Here is a 22,423-nt window from a genome sequence, read left to right as displayed (position 1 = left end):
CTTTAGGCAAATGTCTCACTTGTCAGAATTGACTTCCAACCTCAATACTAAAAAAAAAAAAAAAAAAAGCAAATATTTTCTACTTGTCTAATAGAATGTAGGGAAAGTCCTGCATTAAAATACCACTGGTAATTTCCACTAATATGTGTTTTTGTTATTTCCAATCACGATTTTCTGCATTTTCTTGCATCTTGATCTGGCATCTTGTAATGGCTGCATTTTAATGTACCCAGATGTAACTGCTTGTCAAAACATCAACATTAACACATCTTTAAATTCCCCACAGTCCAAAACACAGAGGGAGGTACTGTCTGGGAGAGCGGCGGCGGTACAGGCTGTGTAACACCACACCGTGTCAAGCTGACTGGCCTTCCTTCAGAAACATTCAGTGCACTCACTTCAACACTCTGCCCTACAAGGGCAACTTCTATAAGTGGGAGGCAGTTATCAACAAAGGTGAGTTCATCCAACAAACGGCATGCTCTTCAGTTTTCCTCCTTCTGTTTTTAAAAAATAGATAAGCTGGTGTTGCTGTCTTTTGGCTGCCATTTTCTTTCGTAGCAAGTTTGTATTGGGATGGTTTGTGCCTGTGTTGTTTGTTTTAGCGTTGGATAATTAAGGTTGGCTATTGATTAGCTTTTTTTTCAAATACTTTTTTTCCCCTAACGCCTAAAACACATGCCTTATCCTTCTGTCATAAACTTCTATTCATTATTTATTCAAGGTCATTGTCTCTGATGTTCCTAATTCTGATTTCATAACAATCTAAGATTTTCTGCTGCATAGGTTCAGTTGTACCCTGGTGTCCTAAACTGTGATTGTTTCCAAAACATGAAATGCTTTGCTGGAAAGCCTCACATGAACTTATTTGCAAACCTGCTTACACGTTTCTGAATAAATATTTTATAGATGTAAATATAATTTTCTGAATTTCTGTTCTCCAGTGCCTGCAGGCTTTTTATTTTATAAGCAAACCACAACAAAAGAAATGTGAAACTTTGTCTAGACTGCCATAGTAAGTCATTGTAATTTGTGGTATGTGCATAAGACGGTTATCTTTGGAAATCTTTTTTTTTTTTCACTTTGTTGGCAATACCGCCATCTTAACTCACCTGTAATATGTTTGCAATGCGTCTGTATTTCCTGTGTTTGTCTCCTTTTTTCCCCCTGACAGTTAGCCCCTGTGAGCTTCACTGCCGTCCCCTCAATGAAAACTTCTCAGAGAAAATGCGAGACGCCGTCGCTGACGGGACTCCGTGTTACGAAGGCAACAAAAGTAGAGACATGTGCATCAACGGCATTTGTCAGGTATCGATGAATCACATGTTCCAAACTCCACTTTGGTTTCATTTCTTTCTCTGCTTTGGGTGTGGATGGATATGAGATGGTAGAGTTCTGATAACCTTGAGCAAAAATGCATTAAATTGTTTTTGGGATTTCACAGTGTTTGCAGAAAAAGTAAGCGAAAAAAAAAGTGTACCATGTTTAACACAACTCAGTGATCATTATATTGTTGCCCGTGACATTTATTTTAAAACATCAAGTGATGCAACATCTACAATAAAGACCATCCAGATAATCCCAAATGTCTCTGTGTACTTGCTAGGATGAAGTCTGTAGTCTTCTCCCTGACAGAAATGATGTTTTAAGACAGCCTGGAGTTTCCATCCCATAACTCTCATTTCTTGTTCCTGTCAGAGATATTTCAAAAGCAGCAAATTTGTCTTTCTTGTAATAAAGAGAAGAGAGTACCAGCCTTCTGTCAGTCGGCAGACTGAGGTTATTGCGTTACTGTCGGCACCATTCAGCAATCCTGAACTGTCTGTTGCATTTCTACTGCAAAACACTTTTAACAGTAGGAGAAATAGTTTTGTTTTTTTATTTTTTATTTTTTAAAAAGAGTATATTTGTAATATACTGAAATATTACATTCACCCTTATGTTGCTATGAGGTTTTACTTAATCTGAAATTCTAAATTGACCATTAACACCAGTTCTCTTCTTTTTCCAGCTGTGTTTTACCAAGCAGTCCAGCATTAAACTTCTCGTCTTTTCTTGGCTGTTTTCATTGTGACCTTAACTTTAATGTTGCATTCGTCTGTTGATATTGGATCTACGTAAAGTTTCTGTCCAACGCCTGCTGCGTGGCGATTAGTTTCCCTTACTGACTGATCGCTTTAGCCCAACCTCAGCTGCATTTATTAAACCTTACTTTTTTAGATGTAGCTTTCAGCATCTCCTTCGCTCGACAGAATCACAACATTAATTATGCGGGCGTTAAATTTAACCCTCACCTTGTTTTCTCTGCGGCGTGTTTGACATTCTGCGTGATGATGAGGACGCCGATAGGAGAATGAGCCGCCGTTATCTGTCTAGATAGGCGAGAGCGCAACACGGTGTTTTCACCCCGGGCTAAAATGCCAGCCGCTGATAGACGACGTCTGTGTGCCGAGTGGACACCAGTCAGACCTGGCTTTATGACATTTAGTGACATTTTTTTGTCACTCACCCAAATACTCTTTGACTTACCTTCTTCAGTAACAGAAAAGTCACTGCATTATTAAAGAATAATCTTTTTTTTTTTGTCGTTTATTTCTCCTTTATGTTGTTTGACTGAGATCAGAGTCTCCATACCAGTTAGACTCTCTGACTTTTATTCTGTTGTGAAAAATAAGCCTGCAATGTTGCTAAGGCAGTTTTAGGAAAGTCTGTTTTCTTCTACTTTAATCATCAACTTCACAGCTTTTTTTTTTTAAAGTGTCTATCTTACAACTTTCTTCATTTATTTCTGAGTTGTGGTGTTTTTTAATTATTAAAAATGTGTTACTGATAGAATTGTATTGATCTTCCGGACAACAAACAGTACGACTCACGCAAGGCAGCATCGACATTTGCAATGTAGTTGCGTGGCGTGTTTCTGTTTTTGTTTTTCTTCGGGATGTTGCAGGGTTGAGTCAGGTTTCCTATCCTCAGGAGAAAAAAAAAGTTTGAAAACTTTTGTTGCTGTTTTTCTAAATGTCTGTGTTGACCTGCAGCTGTTACACTGCAACAACTGAAATCTTAGTAAGATTAAATATCTTAAATTAAGGAGATTTTTCTTGTTTTCTTTCTGACAAGATAATTTTTCTCACCAAGAGGGATTTATGTTAGAATATTTTTCTTATTTTAAGTGTTTTTGTACTTAATTATCTCAGTAAGATATAAAAGCTTAATATTAAGAAAATATTACTTATTATGAGTAAATATGTGCTAGAATCTAGAATATCAATATTTACCAATCAAACTTCAAGTCTAGAACTTATTTTATATAAGTAAAAATTTCTTATTTCAAGCACATAAAGCGAAATCACATACTTAATGAAATGTCTTCAGATAATTAAAACAGACTATGTCCAAATGGAATCCTTTGTGTTATTGACAATGAAAAATAAACCCCCCCATGAACTTATACTCTTGTATAAGTTGGCAGAGTGTACTGGAAATTATAATTTAATATTTAAACGGTTGACATTTAACACAACAATTTCAGAGACAATATCAGTTTATATATCAAGATAATTCTTGGCATGCTTCCATCTGGACCTTCTTAATCTGATCTTCTTGATGCAAGATGTGGGACCTCTTACTGACATGTCATTAAATTTCTATTGATGTGTGATTTGAAATGGCTGGTATTCTACACAATGAGATTAGAATCAACAATATTGATTAGCTCAATGTCATGATAAATATTTTAACTTTTGGTTTATATTTCAAATCCTTACTTTATAAGTTATTAATATTAGTTTGAACAATATTTATTGTTCAAACTAACAATAACAAGTAGTCCTTGTTTGATTTAATTATGACATCATACAATCCAAATGGGAAAGCGCCCAAAATGACAGTGAGATAGTATTAATGTTCGATCCAACAGATTTTCTTTCCGATCCGATACCGAGTAAAATTTAAGCTGGTATTGGCAATACAGATCCCATACTTTGTGCAAAGACAGTCAATTTGTTTCTTAATTAAATAAAAAATAAATGTAATCCATATCTTGGCTTCATAAAAAGAACACAATGTACTCTGATGCACTCATTTTAAACTCAGAAGTACATTGAAACAACAATCTCGTTTACTATAAGCTATTTTAATTCAGCTGAAATATACAAAAGATGTGAAAATTGAGTTGCAAACTAAAAAAAATAAAATTAGTAAAGTAATAACCCTACTAAATACATCCTTGTTTAATTATTAAAACTACTATAAAATGACAGCTGAAATAGCTCCATGTCACTTTTTTTATAATCTGTCAACATGTCCATTTCTGAGTGAGTGAGAGTCGGCAGCACGCTGCGCTTGGGCATTACGTCCTTACACATTACATACTTACCAAGCGGAAGAAAAAGTAGTTCCCATTAACAACGTTTCATTTAGGCAAGATCTCAATAATTTAGTTACTTTCTAACGTACTCTAGTTAATCTACATTATCTCAAATTACTAAAGTGTTGAAAGTATTGATCCTTGGATCTGACAATAGATTTTAAAGAATTAAGTTCTGGTATCGGAAGAATCGATATTTCAGTATCAATCCGCACATCACTAACGGCAACGCCAGAGATCATTTAACTGCCCTCATTAACGGTTAATTCAGTTGTAACAGCCTAACTAAGCTTTTATCTACTATACTTTTATAAGATTTTCTTTGGCAAATTCTCTAATCTCGGTTGGACATGAATGACGATGGAGGACTTGTTTACGTGTATAGACCCTACAGCTGCTGTAGTGAGAGGTAAGTTTAAAGTCTGTCTTTCTAAGATAAGCTAACTGAAGCTAGTTAGCATGTCGTGAAATGCCAATTTTCATCCGCGGTTAAAGAGCCGCTCTTGTGAATATGAGCTTTGAACAGTTATTAACCACAATAACTGTGGCTTAAAAATAATATCGACACGAGTTCTTGGTAGCTTCCGTTTTTAACACAGCTAAGGTGCTTCTCATTCGTAGCTTCTGATTCGGGAAATGGCTAAAGGGCAATTCCGCCTAGTATTTCACTAACTGAGGGTGTTTGATGTGCTGTAATTTAAAAACTTAAATGCTATGAGTCTAAAAGCCTAGGTTAGATATTCCACACTGTTACCAGGATATTTTAAACACTATTTTTGATTGGTGAATTTAAGTAGTCCTTGTTTGATTTAATTAAAATAACTTTCTTGCCATCTTGAATTCATGAGCACATAAACTAAAATAAGACTTGTTTTATTTTTCAAGTAAACCAAACTGTTGCCATGGTGAAGGTTATGCCAGACACATCGTCAATCACGTATTGCACCATCTACAAGAAACTTTGGGAATTGCAAGTGACAACGTCCTTCACATTCTTGAGGTAATAAATTTATGATACCGATTCATCATTACACTGATTAGTCCCTAAAACGTGTTTTTTTGTGATTGTTTTTCTGTCTGTGCTCCAATTAGCAGATGACCCAACAATTTCAAACAAGACCACTTTTCAGCTCTGTGGTGATCGTGAAACCAACTTTCTACTGGCCATTGGAACCATGCCTGCCCTGATCTTCTGAAAGGAGGACATCATAGCTACTACACTTTCAGCATCCGTGTGTGGGGCCACCGTGTGTTCAAATTAATGACCCAACAACAATAATAATCTCAGTGATTATTGTTTCAACAAGATGCTGCGCAATTCTGTGCATTTCGGTTCCATTACCAAAATAACTAGCAGAGCAGGAGTTTAAAATTAAATAAATAACCACCGCTGTGTTCAGGGAGCACTTATTAATGATAATAAAATAAATATCAAGTCTGGCTAAAGGCTCTCAGGCGTCCTCACTTTGATACAATGTTTAACGGTTGGTTCTTTCCGAAATTCCCCGCCGCCTTCGCTGATAATTATAGCAACAATTACTGAATAAACATTAGCACTGCGCTTAAACCAGAATCTTCCGTCTCTTAATGCTATGTCCAAATATTCAACTCAGAAAAACTTCTCTTGATTGTTGTCTTTTTCCTCGCAAAGTGAGGTGAGACCGTTAGTGGCTAACGAATCTCAACCGCTAACGGCTCTATGATCCCGGATTTCTGAGTTGATGGTCGATCTGTTTCTTTTTTCTACTACTTAGTGATGTTGAATATTATCCAGCAGCGGCAGTCAGACGATCTCTGATGAATTTCTCTATCGATGAACAGAAGAATCGCTGCAAACACTGTAATATTCAGCTCACACAGCAGATCCGTCTTCCTCTTCTCTTCTAGTTTGTCTTTTTCCTTTCCGCTCCAAACTGCTTTTTCGTCAGAGCTGACTGAAAACTCCCACTATGGCCACAAGAATTTGTGGCCACAAGAATTTCTATCTTTGTGCTGATCGGCGAATTGCACACGTAAGTCCTTTTTTCTTGCCCGAGGAAGTCTGCTCTTTAGAAATTTTGGATACATCGTTCCCTTCTACCGGGGTCTCTCCTAGTGTAGACCCCGGTGTAGACCCCGGTGCTATCTGGCTAAGTTCTCTGCCATTCTAAAAATCCCATCTTGTTGTCCGTCAAGATGACGGACAACAAGATGGACAAAACGTTTCTGGCGGATCAAACAGACAAAACGTTTCTGGCGGATCAAACAGACAAAACGTTTCTGGCGGATCAGCAAATTGAACGCGGTGGATTTTCTTTTTTCCTTTCCCTTCCTTCAAAATACCAGTTAATTTTTTAGAGCAGACGCCCTCAGCCGAGGACGTCTGCCCTTTATTGTCAGAGCAGACGCCCTCAGCCGAGGACGTCTGCCCTTTATTGTCAGAACAGACGTCCTCAGCCGAGGACGTCTGCCCTTTATTGTCAGAGCAGACGCCCTCAGCCGAGGACGTCTGCCCTTTATTGTCAGAACAGACGTCCTCAGCCGAGGACGTCTGTTCTGCCCCAGCCGGGGCAGCTTGCTTGACAGTTGGGGAAGGCTTGAAAAGGTACTCATCAAATTCGTCATACTCATTCTCGTCCTTGTAACTGCTTATGTCGAAAGTGATCCCAGGCAGTACCTTGTTAAAAAGTTTTCTCACTCCTGTCGTGATCAAATAGCCAGCTCCGAACGTCAGGGGAAAAAACATTGTGGTAAATCCGATGTGTTGCATTATGAAAATGTCAAACACGGTGCTATTGCTAAAAGAGATACTTGGATATAACCTCCTGTTTTGAGACCCAAGCATTCATAACCTCAGATGTTCTTTGATCTATGTCATTGATGAGGTCATAGCTACAATGAGCTCACTGTAGTTCTGGGGAATATCTTGCTTCTGATCATTGCTATGGAAACAGTCAAATCAGTTCTGCATGTCTCAAACTATTAACCCTTTGCAACTCCATCACTTAATCATTCGAGGCGCCATAACGGACTTCAGAAGGGTATATTTCAGGAGGCTAGGGATTAAAACCACGGATTTTAATGGCTGAATATTAAGTTTAGATTGACAATGTTATGTTAAAATCATTAATTTAAGTAGGGGTTTCATCATTCTATCGTGTTTAAAATTTAGAATTATACTTGACTAAAAATATCTTCAAAAAAAATTTAAATGTAACTGACAAACATTTGCTGCTGCGCTGTTGTAAATTGACAAGAAATTTTGCCTGCTTGGAAAAGAGCTACAAATAAATAATTTTAGTTTAATAATTTACATGTTAGCATAAAATAGAATAAAGGATGATCCCAAAGAAATGACGCTGCCGCTCCATACTTGATGGGTTGTAAACAACCCACTCGAACACATTTGTTCTGTACGGTGCGGAAACGTAAACAATAGACAGAACGTAATGTCTTCCAGCTTTTTTTGTGTAACTGAGCTCGACACCAACAGCAGCACAGCCTCAGCAGCCCATATTGCTGATAGCCGGGAAGGAGATAAATGAGTCAATTTCTATGCTTTCCTGTAAACTGGTTATGAGTCTTGGTTTTTTACTTTTTTGTATTTTAACTATTAAACCAACTGAGTAAAGCTGTGACAAAATATATATTTTAATCCTATGCAACAATAAAATAAACTAGATTTAGGTATATCACTGCAAAAAGTCCCCTTTCAAAAACAAGAAAAAAAAAGGTACAAAAATAGGGTATAATTTCTTAAAATAAGAAAAATTATCTGCCTACAGAACAAGAAAATTTATCTTGTCAAGATTTTCCAAAACAAGAAAAAATATCTAACCAAGATAAACCTACAATATCTTAAAATAGTGTATTTGTACTTAAAACAAGCCAATTTTACTAATACAAATAGAATATATGAGATTTATTTTCTTAATACATAGAACATTTTTCTTAAATAAGAAAATTTACGCTATTTCAAGAAATTCAGTGTCAAGTAACATTTTCTTTACTTGAGATAATTTTTCTTAAAATAAGATAATATATCTTACTCGTATAAGTAAAATTGGCTTGTTTTAAGTACAAATACACTAATTTAAGATATTGTAGGTTTATCTTGGTTAGATATTTTTTCTTGTTTTAGAAAATCTTGACAAGATAAATTTTCTTGTTCTGTTGGCAGATAATTTTTCTTATTTTAAGAAAATTATACCCTATTTTTGTACTTTTTTTCCTTGTTTTTGAAAGGGGACTTTTTGCAGTGTATGTATTCATACACAGATAAGGAGGTTTAAACAGGTCCGACATTTTGAATTGAAAAAAAAAAATCTAATTAAAGCACCGCAGGAATAATTTTTGCTGCTTTCCCCACATCAAAAACAACCTGATCGACTAATTTAAAAGCTTCTCAGTTTCATTATCTCTGCTTCACCTGGAATGGTGTGAAACTAGCATGAACACATCCGCGCTGTCTTCAAATAATATTTTGCTCATATCATTTAATTTAATTAACTGACGTCTACCGCTGAGAGTCTCTCTCTTTTTTGTTAACTCTGTTTAATATCATGCCTTTTTTATTTTTGCTCCTGGTGGGAGCAGCAACTCTGCATGGAGGGAAATAAAAACAGCAAAGCAACAGAAAAAAAACCTTAAAACGACACATTCTTATTTGTGTCGCCCTCCTCTGGAACTCAATGCTTGTGAGCTGTTTTTGTGGTGTTTTTTTAATGTTTTAGGTAAAGTAAATATAAATTGATCCTTTTCGAGAGCTTATCTCTCTAGAGACAAACGATAAGCATTCCCTCCCATGGATGTCAGCCTTAAAGTCTGCTGGGATGCCGTCTGACGCCTCTTGGCCTGTTTTGTTGCAGAGCATCGGCTGCGATTATGTGATTAACTCCAGCTCTGTCGAGGATCGCTGCGGCGTCTGCAACGGCAACGGCTCCACCTGCACAACCGTCAGGAGAACGTTTGAAGAGAGGGAAGGTTTTGGTATGTTTTTTATCGATTGGGATGCTTTGTCACGCCATAAAGGGCGAATTTGTACGACATGATTAAAAAATAAAAAAAGACTTATGTAGATTTAATTTAACCGATGAAGATTTTTTTATTCTTTTTTTTTTCATTTTACCCCTGAAATGTTAGTGGTCAGCATTGTTTTATAGTTGCAAATTTACAACTTATAAAAAAAAGAAGGAAAAAATAAAACTTTCATAAATATGAACTTCAGCTTAAGCTAAAACTTGCACTATATATTTTCTAAATTTTCTTAATTCCTACCTTGCATGCTCATTTAATTTGTTCGTATTTGCTCCTAGAACATCTTGGTGAATGCTTAATCTAACATAGGTGTTGCTGTTTAGGCTATGTAGACATTGGACTGATCCCTGAGGGAGCCTGGGACATCCTAATCGAAGAGGTAACTGAAGCCGGAAACTTCCTGGCACTACGGAGTGACAATCCCGGCAAGTATTTTCTGAACGGAGGCTGGACGATCCAGTGGAACGGGGAATACAAGGCGGCGGGAGCCGTGTTCACCTACGAGAGGACGGGACAGCTGGAGAACCTGACGTCTCCTGGGCCCACGATGGAGCCGCTGTGGATTCAGGTAGGACGTTCTCTTAAAAACCAACACCGCCCTTTGTGGGATGGGGTTAGGGTCAGTGTACTGTTTGTTTAGAATAAAAGCAAAGGATGAATTATTTTGTTTTTGCTCCTACAGTCATGGAAAATGTTGTCAATCAAGACAGTGCTGAGGAGAAAGTAAAGGCCTTAGAGATCAATCTGTAAACCGCTAAAAGGTCAGATTCAAACATTCTGGTTTGAATGTTTGAATCTGACAATAAAGAGCTCATAGAGCTAAACATGTATTTTCAGCTGCAAAGACTCGGCCAGTTCAGGGTTGAGGGCGTGGCAGCATGTGTTTCGTTTTCACGGTTTGAACTGATGATCATGTGTTAGGCGGAAAAATCTGGGTGGATTAAAGAAAACTGTTGTCAGAGTTTCTGCCCGATTAATTTGTACAGCACAAACTAAAACGGTGTAGCAGGAATGTAAAAGTTCAGCATTGAGGAATGTCTGAAAGCCGTAATAAAGTGATCCAACGTTGGGAAGAAGAGTGAGCCAAGAACCTCTTCACAGCAAAATTAAGGAACTGATTAAATCATACAAAAAGAAAAACAACTAAGATTTACGTCTTTCCTCTTCCTGTGACAGTTCTCTCTGACTCGCAGTGAGCGGCGCGCTAAAGTTTGGCTGGAAACTTACTGAGGGTAGCAGAAAAACAGCAGATTAAATCATCTCCACGTTTTTCAGCTGCAAACCCCTCGGCAAGTTAGAATTGCTTCTTGCGCAACACTTTGAGCTTCCTCCATTATTTTGCATGCGCTGCTCTTTTGAGGTGGTGCATCAGTCCGTTTAATGTCGGAGGGGTGTGGCAAAACCTCCGACCCTTTTCTTGATGCCGTTTGTTGTGAATTTGGAGGGGATTCACATTCACATTTGGTCTCAGACGGAGGGAAAATGTCTTTCCTTGTGTCTAATTGATTCCTTTATTCCATCTAGCATGTTGGGAGTTTTTGATTCCACCGGCTGCAACAAAAGCACAATAAATGACTTCGCTGCCATCCGCCGCCTTCATTCAGAGCTGATTCTCTCAGTTTTCTCACTTTCAAATGTAAATGCTGAGTGCAAATCTATTTCGAAAGCAGACACAGGAAACCAGTCAACAAAAGTTTTTGATCAAATGCACCACATAAAAGTTAAGAATTGGTTTGCATTCCATCGAGTTCTCTCTGGGTACTCTGACTTCCTCCTGCAGTTCAGAAACATGATTGTAAAATTATTTGGATGGATGGATGGATGGATGGATGGATGGATGGATGGATGGATGGATGGATGGATGGATGGATGGATGGATGGATGGATGGATGGATGGATGGATGGATGGATGGATGGATGGATGGATGGATGGATGGATGGATGGATGGATGGATGGATGGATGGATGGATGGATGGATGGATGGATGGATGGATGGATGGATGGATGGATGGATGGATGGATGGATGGATGGATGGATGGATGGATGGATGGATGGATGGATGGATGGATGGATGGATGGATGGATGGATGGATGGATGGATGGATGGATGGATGGATGGATGGATGGATGGATGGATGGATGGATGGATTACAGCTCGCACACATTCGTTATGTGTTTCTGGTTCACACAAATCACTCAGCTGATCATGTATGTTGTACTTTGATAGTACCTTGTCTACTATCCCAGTACGCCTTCCCTCTGCTTTAAAGTAATGTGCAAACTTGTTAATTCAGCAGCAAATCACATATTCGCCTTGTGATAAATATGTTTTAATTGAATTTCTGGCATAAGGTAATATGTTTGTATGTAAATGACTGTGAAACTGTCTGCATTACTGAATTCAAATGAGTTGAACTTGATCATTTAATTGGAAATATTCTCCCATTTTCTACATTTCTGCTTACTGCCAAATTGTTTCTGTGATTTGTTTTTTTTTTTTTAACTTTAACTTTTTGCTCAATTGTTGATATTCTGATGAGGGAATATGAAAGTTTGCAAACACATTCACTTAATGAAATTATAAATGTTCTTCTCTTCTCAGTCCGTTTGCAGTCAATCACGTTTTTATTTATCTCTTTTTATCTTTTTTGCTTGATAGTTTTCATTTTCTGGACCTGGAATTAAGTCGGTTTTCTTAACTGTAATTTATCTTGGGTCGAAAAAGAAAAATGTCCCTGAAAATGTCTTGCAGGTTTGTTTGTTGTTGATGGATTGAAGTGACCATAGTGCTTCAGCTGTTCTTCTTTCTTTTTTTTTTGTTTTTACCTATTGATCACTGCCAGGAAACCAAAAGTAATAACTTTTTAAAATCAAATCTGGAAGTGACAGTTGTTTGCTACCTCCAGCTATCCTTGCTTAAATTGACAGCAAAGGTTGGTGAGATAAAGAATGGGGTTACACCAGCTGAACAGAAAAACTGGTGAAAACGCATTTCTTATTCCTCTTATTACTTTTATTTTGTGCTCTAAAAGTTATTGGAAAATGAGCCACATCTGAACTTCTAGGTTTAAGACTATTAGAAGAACTCGCATGTCTCTAGTTTCCTAGCTCAGATCTGTGTGTTTTAAGTTGCAGCATCTCTGCTTCATTTTGGTTTTGTGCCATTTACTTTTCTTCTGATTACACCTACAGCGGACTTTTGTAACGATTCCGCCTTGTGTCCCAGCTTCTGTTTCAGGAGACCAATCCTGGCGTGCGATACGAGTACACAGTCAGTCAGACTGTTTCGGAGGGTGACGACAGTCCAGGGCGTGTTTACTTCTGGAAATCCGGATCGTGGACCGAGTGCAGCGTTACCTGTGGAAGAGGTAAGATTAGGTTTAGCATCAGACTTTAAAAGCTAGATAAAAAAAGAGAGGATGAGATTACTTGCAGTGGTTTTTTCTTCCATATATGACACATTCTCAAGAATTGATAACAAAAAACTTGTGCTGCGGCGTTTGAAATGATAGGTTTTTTTTCCCACAAACCTAACCGCTGCATGCTGCGATTACAGCAGCTTTAAGTGCGGACCCATTACAGGTGGCGAGTGGTGTGTGAAAACGAACATCTGAGGGCCTGTGCTTTGATCCGCTAGCTGCAACATGTCGGGTATCAAAGTGTCAGGCAGAAATCCACAGATTGCTCCTAAAACTGCTTTCATGCAGTCTAAAAAACGCGGGAGAAACTGCATCCCGGTGACCCTTCGGCTTCAAAGCAGCTGGCTCTCTGATGCTCTGATGAAGGGCTGGAAATTCCTTCTATAAAAATGTTCCTCTCATCAGACGTGTTGCTGATGGTGGGTGCAGAGTGCAGTCTAATTTGCTCCAGCACGATCTCCCTGTGCACAAAGCCGCTTGTTAGAAGTCCAACAGGAGTCTCATCTGACCACATCAGCTCCTCCACTTGGTGCTGCTGACAACTTGATTACCGACCCGCCTTTGTGTTGAGGTAATAATGTTTCGTGTAATATTCATCTGCCGTTCATCTCCTGATTACGTCCTGTGCCAATATTCTCATGAACATTAAAAAACTAGTCTTTTTCTCTCACATCACACTAAAGCACGAGCCTTACGTCAGCAAACCTGCGTCACCGGCTGCATCATTTTACTCTGTTTACTGCTGAGTTTTTTCCAAAGACCTAAATAGAGAGAAGCATGTTCATTTGGGCCCTTGTAGCTGTGGCTCTGGGGGGTTTTTTTTGTTTGTTTGTTTTCCTTTCGCACATCCCAGAAATAAATATCAGAAGCTAGTGGCCTAAGTCTGCTGTAAGGTGGAGACTTGAAGGCGCGTTGCTTGTGCCGTTGAGCTGATAAGTCTTCTCACCAAACGCCTTTGGCTGTTTGGAGATTTAGTTTGATCCTCACAAGGGTGCGGTGACTTTGCAGCAGCACCCTCAGATCTGTTGAAAACTTTCGTGAAACCCTTAAGAACTTTTTTTCTTTTTTTTTTACGTATTTTTTCCATATTCTTCCGGACCACTCTTTTACATTTGTTCTCGGTCTCCTACATTTGATTTATTTAAATCTGGATATAAATGAATGATGATGACTCATTTCTGACTGACTAGTGTTTCATCATGTCGTTATGACACAGCCTCTGCATAAAGGTGAAAGGCGAGCCATTGTCTGAGATTGTAGATGATCTAAAACGAAGCCGAGTCACATTTGAGTCATGTTATTTAAACGAGAAAAAGCTTAAAAATATCTCAGATTTCGGTAACACTTTATTTGAAGGGGGGTGAATAAGACTGTCATGACACTTTCATAAACATGACATAACACCTGTCATGAACATCAATAAGCCTTCATGAATATTTATGACTGTTGTCATAAAGTGTCATTCAGTAAATTATGACACTTTTAATACAAAGTTGACATTATTGAAAATGTCTTTGTTATGACAACTTGACATTAACCAAGAAATCATTATTGTTTAAACTTTACCTTTAATAACATAAAGTTATCTAATTTTTAAGTGCAATCAGTAATACTTTTATAAAGAATTTATAACAGTAATGATTTCTTGATTAATGTCAAGTTGTCATAAAAGACATTTTCAATAATGTCAACTTAGTATTAAAAGAGTCATAATTTACCGAATGACGCTTTATGACAACAGTCATAAATATTCATGAAGGCTTATTCATGTTCATGACAGATGTTATGTCATGTTTATGACAGTGTTATATCAGTCTTATTCACCCCCTTCAAATAAAATGTTACCCAAATTTCAAACCATTCTACGTATATGGTAAGTAACTGTGAGATGTTTGTGGCTTGTTTTTATTTCTTTGTTGTTATTTTGAAGTCTACAGAACAATCTTACTCCCACAGGTAATTTAAGTCATTTTGATGATTTATGATTCAAGAGTCTACGAAAACATTTAGATGTAATTCTTCAGGCCATGGATAAATGTATATACATTTCTTACTTGAATCCTTCCCAGTCTGAATTTTTCTTTAAACATTTTAAATGTACTCACAAATAAGTGAGTTTTCCATAAAGAATTTGGTGTCTCATTCCACAGAAGAAGCCTTTCCCTGTAGATTATGAATCAAAAGTATTCACACCCCTTTAATTTTTTGACATGTTGTCACATTACAACCACAAACATGCATATATTTTATTAGACTTGATGTGAAAGACCAACACATTAAAGTTGTGAATTGGAAAGAAAACAATATGACTCAAAAGATGTTTTGCAAAGGTGCTTTTTATTTTTTTTATTTATTTATTTTTCCAAACCTCCCTTGCCAGACGGACATGAAATCTTGTCCAAATGACACGTTTTCCTCCCGGAAGACGCAGCAGTGCTGTCCTGTTAAATGAGCCATTGATCCCCAGACAGATGAGGGCCCCCCTGCCAAACGGGACGCCAAGCTCAGGGACGCTTGATTCTCTCTCATCAATACTGAACTGCACTCAGAATCGGTGAGGCCCTGAATCTGAGTCGAGGGGTCCTCACAGACACTTCAGCCGATACTTTGGTTGAAATCAGGGGAAGTTACGTTGGTCGCTTCTGGGTGTAGACTGTGCTGTAGACAGTGATGCAGTTTTGTCCAGCAGAGTATGCATTTAGTTCCTCTGACATCTGGAAACAAATTGGAAAAAAAAAACTCAAACCAGAAGTAACAGAATCAGCATGCCATGTCAAAAACGTATTTTTTTTTCCTTTTGGAAACATAGACTAGTCAGCATTTTATTGCTGCTCTCTCACTGCACAAAATGAGTAGCTGCACAATGTGCAGCTAGAAACCTGAGCAGCTTCTGTGACTTGACACATTTCTGAGGGATTTATACATTTATAAAACCTGGGTAAGTTAAACCATTTTTTAAAATTGCAACAGGAGAAAAAAATTATTATTTTTTTAAGTAATAAGAGATTATGGATATGTAAGAGTAATAGTTAGATTTTTTTTTAAGTTTCACACTTATGTTTTCTCAGTATATCCATTCCTCAAATTTTTGGAGGGAAACCCACAGTTTATTCAAAAGGTCTGGAATAAAATGCAGCTTCGGAAGTTGCAATATCTGGGAACAATGTTACATAACGTAAAAAAAAAAAAACAACATACATTTTGTGTGAAACTCCCTCTTGAATAAAGAAGTTGCATAAAAAGTTCCCTAAACAAGCTCCATCTCATTTCCTGCTCAACAAATGTTTAACATTTTGTTTTCTAAAATTAAATTTCATATAGTAGTCATTTGATGCTGTGCTTTTCTAAATTATAACTGATGTATGTATTAGACCTCTGTTGGGGGCATTTTTGCTCAGTCTGAGCCTTTAAAGTGGGAATCAAATAAAACAATAAAATGTTTTAGTCTGATGAAGAAATAAAAGAAGAAAAAAAAACTATTTGACCATGGAGTAAAACCAGCAGTGAAGTAGCTTTCCACTAAAATCTAATCTGTTTGGTTACTCTGATTTTCAAAGGATTGTTCAAGGACCCCATCCAGCTTGACCAGTTCAGCTGTGGCTAATCTGATTGGGCCCGTGCTCAGTAAGGCAGCAAGCCATCCGCACCGCAAGGGAGTCCTTGATTTTTTATTTTTTTTTACTTTGATGCATTCACCCCACTTGCTCCTAAAATAAATAAAAGGTCTTTTTTCAGTCAGTATTTGCAACATGTCCCCCTCACCACCTTGGGGGGATTCTCTGTTTAATCCAGCAGCGCAGAAATAGATACTAAGTTGCCTCTGAATAAGAGCAGCTCATAACCATATTTTAGACAATTACATCCCATCTTAGCTGCAAACATCAGATCTTTTTTTTTTTTTTTGTGGGACCTGATTTGGAACCTTAATTGAACCATGATAATAATTACATGCGGTTATGTAACCAGTTTTATAGTATTAAGTTTTCCATAATGCTTCCCATCATGTTCTCATTTATTTTGTGTCTCTTTACATTTTGATGAAATCTGCACATACGTTAAATCAATGCATTTTGTACCAATTGGATGAAGTCATTTCCTGTCTGTTGTAGATATAGTGCACTCATTTTATTCTGCCATTAAAGTTCAAATATGTCTTAGAGGCATTTACACTAAAAGTATTGAAAATATTAAATCATAGTTGGTATTTCTATTTTTTTAAAAGCAGAAAAACATCTTTCATAATGCCTTTTTGAAAACAAACAGGCCTTTGAAGACTTCAGTGAAAGGTAAGGTAAGGTAATTTTATTTATATAGCACATTTTCAGCAACAAGGCAATACAAAGTGCTTTACATGAATTAAAAGGAAATACAAACAAAATAACAAACCAAAAGAAAGAGCACAAAAAAGAGGAAAGAACACATTGGGGCAAATCGCAACAAAACAAAGGGCAAAACGGAGACATGAGTTGAAAACTTCAGTGAAAAGCAGCGAATGAATGCCACTTGAGTAAACAGCAAGGCAAACACCTCAGTAGGATTTTGTATCACATAAACAAGAACATGCTTTTTGTACTTTCCTTTTTTTTACTTTTTGTTTCCTTTGTCAGTACAAATATCGGCCAACGTCCACAGATCTAGGAAATCAGTGGCTAATCTCTTCAAGGAAAGTCCTTGCTTTGCATATTTCGTCATATTTTAGTTGTTCGATTGTTTTTCATATAACTGAGGAGCGGATCGACTTCGGCTGGGAACTAAATTTGCGTCGGTGTTTATTTTTTTCCGTAGACATGCAGATGTTTATATACAGACATTCAGTGGTGTATTATATTACTGTTGTGCTGTTTGACCCTCCGAGTAAAACATGGACTGAAAGTAAGAGTTCATCAACTCCTGCAAGAGTTGCTCAAAAGAGAATAATTATAAGAAAGTATAAAGAAAATCTGATTGCCTTGTTTCGGTTTTACCTCCTGTGGTGATTTAAGCTGCTTATTTTTTTTATTTTCTCAATCCTTTAAAACTAAAAGAAGGTTTGTTCTTTGTAAGCTATCGCTTTATGCGAGAATCAGCCTTTCTCCTCAGCAGCCTCCTCATAATCACTCATGAAAGACTTGTGCTGATTGAAATTATTCATGTAGGCGGTTTATGAGAGGCTCACCAAATATTTGTGGGGTTGCAGGGGGGTGGAGTGTGTTGCAGCAAATGGCAAAATGGCGTTAATTTCTTGTTACACTCTAATGTTAAATAGCTGTTTGGGAAATTGGTGCATTAGTAGTACAGAGGAGAGCCTGCAATCATCCGCGCGTCAGTGTGCGACAACAAAGAAAGTTTAAATACATGAGTTTGCATCCAACCAGGTTATTTCCTTTAAAACAAATTATAACAACCATATTTTCTTTCACTAGACTTCTGTTTTTTTTCACAGAGAGAAAAATGGTGTCCGTTTCTTAGTGATGATAAAAAAAACTGAATGTACCCTCATGCAAAATGATTATAATGTATTTCTGAATAAACATTTGCCCTAGAAGGTCTTCCAGTCGTTTTGTTTCTCTTTTTCAGTCTTGCTTTCAGACTAACCTGCTCCTATTGACATTTTGGGAGATGCTGTTTGTAAATTAGCTATCAGACTCACACTCTGGCCCGGAGAAGGATCAGAGCAGGGGTTGTTAGTTGTTTCCTGCTCCTGCAGAGTGAAAGTCCCCTCCAGAGGGTGAGAGGAAATGTGCAGAGAGTTGGAGATAAACCTGTCAGAGCTTAAGGAGAGGTGTCCTTAGATGTACTGCTGTGTGTAATACAGTCTGAAAGGCAAAGTGGCTCTAAAAGGAGGCTAGTTACTGAAATGTGTTTCTGGCCAGGCTACCTTAAGTTTGGCATGTATTATGTATTTTTTTCTCCTCAGTGTGTTCAGTTTCAGCTCTAATGCAGGAAATGCCAGGCTAAATTGCTTGGAAATAATTAAGTCATTTCTGTACACAAGGGGGGGAAAATACATTAACAAAGCTGTTAATGTATTTTCCACAAAACTGAATTTAAATCCTTTGAAAATTAAGATTGCTCTTCATAATAATAGTGCTATGAAATGTATTTTTATTAACTGAAGCAATGTTTCTTTCATACGTAAAATGGCTCAGCTCCTGCTTTAGCTTAAAAAGAACCCAAAGCATTTATACTTTTAGAATTTTTTTTTTTCATTTATTATTATTTTGAGGGTATGTGCATTACATTTAGATTTGGAAATCTAAAAAATGTGCTGTAGTCACCGTCACAATGTGAATATTGGATATTTTTATGTCTTTTTTTTTCAGCATTTCCCCAACAATTCTTAGTCTATCTTTTTTTAAAATGTGAGCATATTGGAAATATCTGCTGATGCAGCACATGTTGAATTAAATCTAAAATACTATTCGTTTTCATAGTAATTATAGGCCAAGTTACTTTGTATGACCTTAACCTAAATGACTCCCTTCTATGACAGATTAACACTTGCAGCCGTACAGCGTACATTAGCACATCCTCGGTATAAGAATAAAAAGTCTTAGCAAAAATGGCTTTAGACGAAAAGTCTCAGAAAGAAATGTCAGCTAGGATTCACAGGTCTCACCCGTATAACTTGCTCTGGACTATAAGCCAGGTACTGTTTAAATGTATGAACCATGCACTCAAATAACTGAACGTCCTCAAATTCACTAGAATTGCATATGCTTCTTTAATGAGTTAGCGGGGCTAAGTAGCAGCATGAATTCAGCAGTGAAGAGTAATCAAACATGAAACAGAATTGATCTGATCAACCTAACTCTCTAAATGCTGATACTAGGAAACTCTGAACAGAGGCTTTGGAGAGCAAACAGTCCTTCATGCAGACTCTGGAAAGGCTCAGTGGCAACTGATGACTTTGCGAATTTCTTGGATGAGAGGCAATCAGGGAATGCAGGATGTCGGCGACACACGGGGCAGATCAGATTACTCCACTGACAGGCTTCACAATTAAAGACCGAAAAACACCAACAGGAAATGCATGACCTGGACTTGGACCTGCTTTGTGGGGAGGGTTTTTCTAAAAGGTTAATGGATAATCAAATTTTTTTTTAAAATTTTTTGCTACAGGCTGCCTTCAGCATTCACCAACTTGATAGCAGAAGAAATTTTCATCTCTGTTTGCTTTCCAAGCAGGAGCATAAAAGCACCAACCAGAGGGCGTGAAGGATTCCCTCTCCATAGGCAGCGATGGTTTCCTCCTTGCAGTAATTGATGTCTTTCCTTCCTGCCACTGTGCCTAGCACACATCTCAACACTCCAGACCAGCTTGTTGCCAGAACCAGAGATACTTGCTCGTTGCTTTAACTGGAAGTACTTGACATTCTCCCCACTTAGCCAGATGATGGCATATGATAGCAGCAGGGTCTGATTTAGGGGGGGGGGGGTATTTCCCCCCCATGTCTGCCAGTACTGCTATGGGAATCTCTTTTTCCCAGGACTGTAAAGTAAAAACATACTGCTGTTGCTCCGTGCCATGGGCCTGTCAGAAAAGGTTTTTTCTTTCTCCTCCCACTTGTTTTCCAGGTGTGCAGAGGCAGATTGTTTACTGTGTGGAGAAGACGACTGGGATAGCCGAGGAGCATCTCTGTGACCCGTCCACTCGGCCCGATGACAACCGAACCAGCTGTTCCAGAGATCCGTGCCCTGCCATGTGAGTCGCCATCCAGACGAGCTGTGATTTACGACACGCTGAGGTTTCTCAGAAAAACACGTTTTGTTTCCTGCTGCATTCTCCACGCTTCTACGGTTTTACCCTAGAAATAAGAAAAAGCCTGAATCTGTATTAATATGGTGTTAATGACAAAATGCAAATCCTTCTGTTGCTTAGGCTTTTTAAGTAGGATTATAGGTATTTTCAGACGAGGCCCGAGATTATATGCGATCCTGAGCAGAATCTGTTTCAGATTATCCATGCTTCATTCATTTCCTTTCTGACTACTGACTTGTTTTATATCTACATGGCAACCCAACTATCAATTATATCGATTATGTGATATAATGTCTTGTCAGACAAGCACACCTTTCACATAATATAAAATAGAAGTAATACTTGAGATACTCATTAAATCTTTTATTATTATCTTTTTTTATGTAAAATTTTCATCCTAGCACCTTAAAGGTTCCCTGATCGCAGAGGATAAGTACTTTTTTTTCATTTTTGCCTGTTTATTTTAAGAAACCATCATCTGGTTTTACAAGGTGAGGAGAAAATGACCTGCAGTTATGCTGAAAAGTTTCTGCAAAAAACTTCTTCGACTCAAAACAAATACACAATATGATACTGTATTTTCTGACATATAAAATTTGTCAGTAATTGGTTGTTATGGGGATTTAAAAACACTTTACATGAAGGGTTTACATGCTTAGATGCAGGAAACACAAATATTATTTCTCACTGATGGACAGTGGATGCGAGCATGAAAAGATTTCCCCACTCGGTCATGTTAGAGGAAATGTTTAAATCAGCTTATGACTCTGTTAACACAAGATTATGAAACTGAAGGTTTTCTGTAGAGTTTGTCCACGTTTCCCTCAAACCAGCCCTGGTTATTTCTGAAAGCATGTCGTCCCACCATCAAATGCAGGTTTTCTTACTTCATAATGGACCATCCAACTCAATATCAAAGAGCATGTTCTTTTCTTCTTCTTTTTTACTTCCACACATTTTTTGGTACCAAAGTTGTAGCTTGTTAACTTTGGTAGAACGAGAAAAGAAACTACATTTTTTCTGAAAACTGAAAGTAGCTCTGAACTGAAATCACTGCGGACATGATTGTGTCGGTCTTTTCTTCATCTTTTGGAGATTCAATGCATTTTTATTTGATTTTAAACCTTATGTAAATCTGGGTATGTCATGTCTCTTATTCCCTGGCATCAATTTTTTTTTAAAGTTGTTTCCGTTTCTAGCTCCTGTTACCTGCTCATCTTCAGTCTCTTTGTATTCTCACTCACTAATTGTCCCCATTTCACCCATTTATCTCGACTTTCTCTCCTTCTTTCATGTCTTGTTTATGGAGTTCATCATAAGTTTGAGTTCAGTTTTTGTTTTTGTTCTTTAAATCTCAAGATCCCAGGCAGGAGTGATTCATCTCGTCTGCTTCATTTCTCAACTAAACATGATCGCGGTCCTGTAAGAGCCTGGATAATGACATTGAGAGCTTCTTACACATTAAGTGCCGCAATCAAAACCAAAAAAAGAGAGATTGTAGCTTTTTTTTTGTAGAAGGTCAAATTACCTTCCAAAGATTATTACTCTTGTGATTACATGTTGAAACTCAGCTTCTTATCTGTGTTTTGCAGCTAATTTGATTTTTCTGCAGTTGACAACATTTCAAGATCAATACGATATCTGAGAGAAATATACAATCTGTATTCTTACAGAATGTTCTCAGAGTTGTCGTAAATAATAGATTATATTCTTTTACAGGGAAGGCAGACAAGAAAATTATAAGTCATTCCGAGAGAAATGAATGAAGGAATCGCCACTGTTTCTGGTGACTGACAAAAAAACATAGCTAAAAAAATTTAATCTGTTTGCTGAAACAAGTAAAAAGATTCTAAAAGTCATTCAAGAAAAGAAATCTAGA

The 22,423-nt window shown here is 37.5% G+C and overlaps 1 protein-coding gene across 3 annotated transcripts in view; it reads left to right on the top strand.

The window, feature by feature from the left end:
* The window catches only part of adamts7 (a disintegrin-like and metallopeptidase (reprolysin type) with thrombospondin type 1 motif, 7), a 137,888-nt gene that overhangs the window by 75,480 nt on the left and 39,985 nt on the right, over nt 1-22,423 (top strand). For all 3 annotated transcript variants that reach the window (XM_008404673.3, XM_008404672.3, XM_081605041.1), the window contains exons 12-17: nt 287-456; nt 1,175-1,308; nt 9,214-9,334; nt 9,706-9,950; nt 12,611-12,752; nt 20,361-20,487. In XM_008404673.3, coding sequence (XP_008402895.2) covers nt 287-456; nt 1,175-1,308; nt 9,214-9,334; nt 9,706-9,950; nt 12,611-12,752; nt 20,361-20,487 — 939 coding nt within the window. The remainder of the gene's footprint in view (nt 1-286; nt 457-1,174; nt 1,309-9,213; nt 9,335-9,705; nt 9,951-12,610; nt 12,753-20,360; nt 20,488-22,423) is intronic.

The sequence above is a fragment of the Poecilia reticulata genome, chromosome 3 (genome assembly GCF_904066995.2).
Source record: "Poecilia reticulata chromosome 3, P_reticulata-male-v2, whole genome shotgun sequence".
NCBI classification, from domain to species: domain Eukaryota; kingdom Metazoa; phylum Chordata; class Actinopteri; order Cyprinodontiformes; family Poeciliidae; genus Poecilia; species Poecilia reticulata.
The sequence above is the reverse complement of the archived record's forward strand: the minus strand, read 5'-3'. Positions and strand labels throughout refer to the sequence as shown.